Source organism: Neophocaena asiaeorientalis, unplaced genomic scaffold (genome assembly GCF_003031525.2).
Source record: "Neophocaena asiaeorientalis asiaeorientalis breed wild unplaced genomic scaffold, Neophocaena_asiaeorientalis_V1.1 scaffold969, whole genome shotgun sequence".
Taxonomy (NCBI): domain Eukaryota; kingdom Metazoa; phylum Chordata; class Mammalia; order Artiodactyla; family Phocoenidae; genus Neophocaena; species Neophocaena asiaeorientalis.
The window spans coordinates 43,644-51,703 of NW_020174224.1; the positions used below are offsets into that span (position 1 = coordinate 43,644).

At 46.4% G+C, this 8,060-nt stretch overlaps 2 protein-coding genes across 2 annotated transcripts; both read left to right on the top strand.

The window, feature by feature from the left end:
* Positions 1–3,598: 3,598 nt before the first annotated feature.
* LOC112406386 (eukaryotic translation initiation factor 3 subunit J-like) lies at positions 3,599–5,715 on the top strand. The gene is given in 3 exon segments (XM_024755144.1): positions 3,599–3,799; positions 4,662–5,061; positions 5,064–5,715. Coding segments are annotated over 3 exon segments (837 nt in total). The 3' UTR covers positions 5,300–5,715.
* Positions 5,387–7,728, top strand: LOC112406387 (eukaryotic translation initiation factor 3 subunit J-like). The gene is given in 3 exon segments (XM_024755145.1): positions 5,387–5,401; positions 6,429–6,828; positions 6,831–7,728. Coding segments are annotated over 3 exon segments (651 nt in total). The 3' UTR covers positions 7,067–7,728.
* Positions 7,729–8,060: the final 332 nt, after the last annotated feature.

Genomic DNA, 8,060 nt, shown 5'->3' on the forward strand with positions numbered 1-8,060 from the left:
GATTGAAACAGCTAGCCTGGTGTCAGGACTCTCTGGAGATCGGGTTCTATTGTCCCATCTCAGAAAGAATTCAGCCAGAGGCAAAGCTATAGGCAAAGTCTGAGTTAATTAGCATAGGATGCTTGTGAGAGACACAAGTGGGCAGCCAAGCCCAGAGAACAAAGAGGGCCACATTTTTTTTTTTTTTTTTGTGGTACACGGGCCACTCACTGTTGTGGCCTCTCCCATTGGGGAGCACAGGCTCCGGACGTGCAGTTTCAGCAGCCATGGCTCACAGGCCCAGCCGCTCCGCAGCATGTGGGATCTTCCCGGACCGGGGCACAAACCCGTGTCCTCTGCATCGGCAGGCGGACTCTCAACCACTGCGCCACCAGGGAAGCCCGAGGGCCACATTTTTATAATCAATGAAAAAGTGGGAGGGGTGAAGAAAACCTTCTTTGTCATTGTTGGGTAGACATCAAGTCTTACATCACCAATTCCTCCTTTAACCCTGTATGGTTTCACCCGGAAGGTCATGACACTATTTAAATCATATATATATTAGCAGAAGGTGGCAACATATACTAAAATATGGTAATTCATCTCAGGTTTCTGTATAATGTCCCCTCTCACTTATATTTCTGTCCTGGCTACATGCAGACATGCTACTCTTCAAGGATTATTAACTCCCTGCCTTCATGTAACAAGATTCAGACCACACGTCTATTGTCTTGTGTTTTAATTATCAGGATTTGTGGCTTGAGTGTGTCTGGCACTTGGATGCACCTGGTCTTCTTTCTAGGTAGAGCAGATTGTTGCTTGGTTACTGGATTCTTTTCTTGAGTGGTCATTAGCTTACAGAAGTCTCCCAAACTCCTATAATTCCCTTTCTGTCTTTAATCCCCTCGTGAGATTTCTAAACTAATTGTTCAATTATCCTACTCTATGCCTATCAGTACCACGTAGAGAAGATTAATAGAGAAGTTTAACTTATATTTATTTGAAAATATCTGATGTCACAAAATGTGAGATTGCAGATTATCTGAATGAAGTTGCTGACTCGAATTTTTCTATTATTTTTTACATAAAATCAGTTTCTTATTTAAGACAGTATATATTATGACTTTCTTGGGTGCCTCCAGAATTTTTTTTTTTTTTTTTTTTTTTTTTTGCCACACTGCATGGCTTGTGGGATCTTAGTTCCCCAACCAGGAATCAAACTCGGGCCCTCGGCAGTGAGAGCACAGGGTCCTAACCAGTGAACCACCAGGGAATTCCCAGAGATTTAGCTTTCAAGGTCTAGAAAAGTGAGAACAAGCTTAAGGCCACTCTTGGGTAAACGATCTGCTACAGGATTATCTACAGCTTTCATAGTATCTAATTTTGCACTGCCTTCCCCTTTATATGCCAAGTCTCTAGGGTGTAGGCCTGTCTAAAAGTTCCTTACCTTGTTGTTCATCTGATGATGTTTCCAGCAGATGTGAGACGACACCCTGCTTTGTTTTCAAAACAATCCAATACCTTGCGCTACTCCCCAAACCTATGTGTTTATTCTCTGGTCTTCGCCAATTGACAAGCTCTAGTAACTGCAGTAACTTCTATCATTTGGGTGGATTTTACATCAGATAGAGGAATATCTTCTAAAGCAAAGATTTTGCTAGTAATTCCTGGTTAATAATCTCAGTTTTAATTTTGAGGTATGGTCCATGAAAACATTACACCAGGTCAAGGTTATCAGTGAGAGAGCCTAACACATCTAAGGAATGTACAGAATTTTCCCTGATGAAGATGAAACCATTGTGAGCACCATCTTGGTGGTCAGCCATGTCTCATGACTGTCTAACGCAACAAACACCGACTTTGGGCTCAGTGGAACTTAGTGATTTTCAAATCACTTTTTATCTTAATGGCGTTAGATAATTACGTGAGGCTATTTCAGCAGATAGTGTAGGAAGACAGATTGAACTGAGTAAACAATGAGGAAAATCACAAACTAATGAAACAAGAGCCCAGATGTGAGTGTTTCCAGGCTTGGGAGATTCAACAGTTCATGTACCCAGAGAGGGGGTTTGAACAATCTTCCACATGGAACACGCACATGTCAGCTTCACCCCCAGTTGACCCACACCCCGTATGGAGGTGGTGACAGCATTCCCAAGGCCACATGCAGACATGGAAAGGGACTGAGGGTAGGGGGATGACTCCTCCCCTAAATTACCTACTCGGGAACCAGGGGTGCCCCATGAGACACTCTCTCCTGCCTTCTGAGTAGAACTTTGTCACCAGGGACGTGACCAGCTGCTCACCCATTGTACTTTTTGAATTCCAGCCTTTTGGGGAGAGGTTTGGAATCCGAGACTTTTATGTAAGAGTCTTGCTGTGTCCTTCATCCCTGTCTTCCTATGTTCAGTTATGTCTGTCCAGGATCCTCTCACACTTAGTGACATTAGATTCCTCCTTTTACTAACAGGTCAAAGATGACCTCTGCTGGTACTTCTGGTTTCTGCATCAACAGGTAACAGGTTTGGAAATGGTCATTTCCATCCTTAAAGCAAGAAAATTCTGAATAAACTGAACACGAATAATCTCCCTGAACCTAACAGAGTCCTGACATTGCAGGGGAAAGCCCCACCCCAAAACTAGAGAGGTGGGCATGTCCAGAATCCAGGTGAGGTCTGCCCACCTGGAAGAGAAGCTGCTGGGGGAGCACCTATTGTTGAATAATTATGCATGTCTGCAGGACCAGGGTGGACCAGTGTGAGGATGAGAATTTCTGGGGTCCACACTCCATAATTTGTGAGATTTAACCCCAGAAACATCCAAGTGCTCACAGTAAGGATCCATATTTATCCCTTCATGACATCTGATAGAGGGAAGCAAAGACTAACAACTGAGAAATATTGAAACATACCCAGAACTTCCATCAGGCAGACCCTCCAGAGGAAGAACTATTCCACAAGCTTCTCCTAGGAGGTGAGTAGGAATTCTTGTCCTCTCCAGACCCAGGGAGGGGGCACAGCTATCAGGTTAAGAGATTAAAAAGGAATAGACAGGGGACACTGCAGCCTGGGAGGGAGTAGGGGCAGGGGATGAGCCACAACACTGGAGACCCTTATGGAGGTCACAGCCCAGACCCAGTTCCACTGAACCACAGGTATTAAACCTTAACAATGTAGAAAGCCCCCTCCTCACACGTGACCTCCACCTCAGTGTCCTGGCAGTGGATTAACACTGAAAGATCCACGATGTGCAGACTCTCTCTGGGGAGGGCAACTAGTGATGCACCGAGACCACATCCAGGACATCAGAGCACTGGGGCTTCGGTACCTACAGCTGGGAGACCAGGCTCAGAGCACCTCACTCCTGGACCTTAGATTCCATTCTCTCTTGTGCCCTGATGGTCATGGCCAAAACCTCTGTCCTGCTCTTGGGTATTTGATATGTTCAGGAATACCTATGAAGACTTCACCAGAGACTCAGAACCAGAAAGGGAAGCAGGTTTGTCACAGGGACTTGGTGGAGTGGACGTGGTTGACTAAGTAGTGGGCCTGTCTCCCCATCAGATGCCAGGTCCTGAGGTCCTCGGGGCAGGTGGTCAGGAGGGGAGGTGACCAGCAGGATGGAGTCCAAGGATGGAGGCACCTGTGGCCGTCCTGGTGAAGAGGTGCCCTGCCAGGGTACAGCTCACACAGCCGACCTAGCTCACCTGCCCGGCGCTGCCCCCTCATGCAGGTCACCCTACAGAGGAGCGTCACCTGAGCTGGGTGACAGGGGCTCTGCCTTCTCCTCCTCCGACCTCTCAGGGGTCTCCCCTCCACAGGTGCGGTCACTAGGGGACCCCCGGCTGCACTGCTTTGAGTTGTCCAGGGGGTGACTGAACTGGTTTCTGACAATGTGGGGCAAAGCCTGGTCCCTTCTTACGGGGCCCCTGCAGGGTCCCAGGTGCTGCAGAAACAGGCAAACCCAATGTGTGTGCACCTTTCTTTGTCTACTTGCATTTGTTCTGTTTGTCAAATCAAGTCACACACCTAGGCTTAGTGCCAGTGGGACGGGCACAGCCCCTGTGCTAGATTCAGGGAAGAAAGACAAATTTGGGATCATTGCTGCCAACATCAGGCTGTGTGTGTGTGTGTGTGTGTGTGTGTGTGTGTGTGTGTGTGTGTTATTGGAATAGTAGAGGGTGAGTGGGCATTGAGCCCCATGATTTCTATGCTCAGCTATTCTCTGACATAATATTAGACCATAGGAGCCTCCAGGAGATGAGAGGCCCCCAAAGTCCTTGAGAGTGTCTGGACTCACTATAAGTGTCAACTGCATCAGTGCATCCACAGATCCAGGGAAGGGGCTCCCTGGTGTTTTCATAAAATGCTTGTTTGGGGTCTCCCTACCGAGTATGTGGATTTATTGAGGCTATTTCTAGAGATGATTAAAAATAATATGTTGTCTCTAAAAGAATATTCTGAAGGCAGAAAACAGCCATTTAATACTGGACTAGGGACGCTGGAAGGTAACTGCCCGTGAGCCCAGGCAGGAACCTCCCCTGCAGGGTATGCGCTGGGCTGCAGGGGGCGCTCAGGACCACCCAGCACAGGGCTGCAGCCCAGGCGCGGGCGCAGAGGGGACGGGGGAGGGGTTTGCTCTCAGAGGCTGAGTCTCCTCTTTTCAATTAAAACAATAATTAGGCTCACACCCGGCTTGCGATGGCGGCGGCGGCGGCGGCGGGGGACTCCGACTCCTGGGACGTGGACACGTTCTCCGTGGAAGACCCGGTGCGGAAGGTGGGGGGCGGCGGCACCGCCGGCGGGGACCGCTCGGAAGGCGAGGACGAGGACGAGGACGAGGACGTCAAGTTAGAACCTGAAGAACCTAGAGTGCTAACACCAGAGCAATTAGCAGATAAACTGCGGCTAAAGAAATTACAGGAAGAGTCAGACCTCGAAGTAGCGAAAGAAACTTTTGGTGTTAATAGTACAGTTTATGGAATAGATGCTATGAACCCATCTTCAAGAGATGCCTTCACAGAGTTTGGAACGTTACTAAAAGGTAAAGTTGCACAATATGGAAAATCACTATATTATGCCAGTGTTTGGGAGCCTTAGTTCGAGATGTGTGTATTTCACTGGAAATTGATGACTTGAAAAAGATTACCAGTTCATTGACTGTACTTTGCAGTGGAAAACAGAAGCAAGAAAAGCAAAGCCAAAAAGAAGAGAAAGGCGTGGTGCCCAGAGGGGGATTAAAGGCTACCATGAAAGACGGTCTGGCAGATCATGGTGGTTATGATGGAGGTTATGTACCAGACTTTGAAGACTTCATGTGACATTTTATCTTCTCCTGGTGTCTTCTTTCTCTTGCCCACAATCCCTTCAACATGTAGCACAACTTTCTTTCCTTTCAGTTCTGCCAAATGCTACAATCAGAAGTGCGGTATCTTTTGTGCTGGTTATTTAACCCCTTGACACTTAGGTGCTAACATGCAAATGAGGGAACTTGGAACTTGCTGCCAAGGGGGTAACATTGGGAACCTCCATTGCTACTAAATCATAGTTTAAAAACACAGACCTAATAATGTTGTTGTTGCGATCTGATTCCATAGCAGCAGTCACTAAATTGGAAACAAAAGTTGCAACGTGACAAAAAATTGTGTAGTATTTACCAGCACCATTCAGTAATACAGCCTTAACCATACCTCCTTGAACTACTTCATAACTTGTCAAGAAAAGCAGTCTGCTGCAAGGGCATGGGGTGTGCACCTAGTCTGAAAATTGAGCGTGAGGATATTAAAAATACATTGTGAAGAAGACTGCTTATCTCAGAGTGAAGATACGGCAGCTGAAAAGCACGAGTTTGATCCTTAAAAATTAAATGACCAAAACCCTCCAACTTGGAAGCTGAAATGTGTGTGTGTGTGTGTGTGTGTGTGTGTGTGTTATTGGAATAGTAGAGGGTGAGTGGGCATTGAGCCCCATGATTTCTATGCTCAGCTATTCTCTGACATAATATTAGACCATAGGAGCCTCCAGGAGATGAGAGGCCCCCAAAGTCCTTGAGAGTGTCTGGACTCACTATAAGTGTCAACTGCATCAGTGCATCCACAGATCCAGGGAAGGGGCTCCCTGGTGTTTTCATAAAATGCTTGTTTGGGGTCTCCCTACCGAGTATGTGGATTTATTGAGGCTATTTCTAGAGATGATTAAAAATAATATGTTGTCTCTAAAAGAATATTCTGAAGGCAGAAAACAGCCATTTAATACTGGACTAGGGACGCTGGAAGGTAACTGCCCGTGAGCCCAGGCAGGAACCTCCCCTGCAGGGTATGCGCTGGGCTGCAGGGGGCGCTCAGGACCACCCAGCACAGGGCTGCAGCCCAGGCGCGGGCGCAGAGGGGACGGGGGAGGGGTTTGCTCTCAGAGGCTGAGTCTCCTCTTTTCAATTAAAACAATAATTAGGCTCACACCCGGCTTGCGATGGCGGCGGCGGCGGCGGCGGGGGACTCCGACTCCTGGGACGTGGACACGTTCTCCGTGGAAGACCCGGTGCGGAAGGTGGGGGGCGGCGGCACCGCCGGCGGGGACCGCTCGGAAGGCGAGGACGAGGACGAGGACGAGGACGTCAAGTTAGAACCTGAAGAACCTAGAGTGCTAACACCAGAGCAATTAGCAGATAAACTGCGGCTAAAGAAATTACAGGAAGAGTCAGACCTCGAAGTAGCGAAAGAAACTTTTGGTGTTAATAGTACAGTTTATGGAATAGATGCTATGAACCCATCTTCAAGAGATGCCTTCACAGAGTTTGGAACGTTACTAAAAGGTAAAGTTGCACAATATGGAAAATCACTATATTATGCCAGTGTTTGGGAGCCTTAGTTCGAGATGTGTGTATTTCACTGGAAATTGATGACTTGAAAAAGATTACCAGTTCATTGACTGTACTTTGCAGTGGAAAACAGAAGCAAGAAAAGCAAAGCCAAAAAGAAGAGAAAGGCGTGGTGCCCAGAGGGGGATTAAAGGCTACCATGAAAGACGGTCTGGCAGATCATGGTGGTTATGATGGAGGTTATGTACCAGACTTTGAAGACTTCATGTGACATTTTATCTTCTCCTGGTGTCTTCTTTCTCTTGCCCACAATCCCTTCAACATGTAGCACAACTTTCTTTCCTTTCAGTTCTGCCAAATGCTACAATCAGAAGTGCGGTATCTTTTGTGCTGGTTATTTAACCCCTTGACACTTAGGTGCTAACATGCAAATGAGGGAACTTGGAACTTGCTGCCAAGGGGGTAACATTGGGAACCTCCATTGCTACTAAATCATAGTTTAAAAACACAGACCTAATAATGTTGTTGTTGCGATCTGATTCCATAGCAGCAGTCACTAAATTGGAAACAAAAGTTGCAACGTGACAAAAAATTGTGTAGTATTTACCAGCACCATTCAGTAATACAGCCTTAACCATACCTCCTTGAACTACTTCATAACTTGTCAAGAAAAGCAGTCTGCTGCAAGGGCATGGGGTGTGCACCTAGTCTGAAAATTGAGCGTGAGGATATTAAAAATACATTGTGAAGAAGACTGCTTATCTCAGAGTGAAGATACGGCAGCTGAAAAGCACGAGTTTGATCCTTAAAAATTAAATGACCAAAACCCTCCAACTTGGAAGCTGAAGAAGATAAACCTCTCCATTATTGCATTACCAAGTTGTGGAATCTCTTGGACGCATAGACTGTCTAGTTTCTATTTATCGGACTATTCTACTGATGGAGTGTTTCAGATGGGGGAGGGAAGCTCCTCACCTGCTTTGTTTGCCTGATTTAAGTGTCTGAGAAACAAATCTCCTTTGTTCTCCGAGGCTGCAGTGGATCAGCTTTAATAGGGTTTTGGCATTTCCTTTCCTTTATAAAACGTGTTCAGCAAACTGCGCCACTTAACTACAGTTTGGTAAATTGTTATGTTAACAATTATGACATCCGCAATGTTTTTTTGTTTTGTTTTGTTTTGTTTTTTTAACATCTTTATTGGGGTATAATTGCTTTACAATGGTGTGTTAGTTTCTGCTTTATAACAAAGTGAATCAGTTATACAT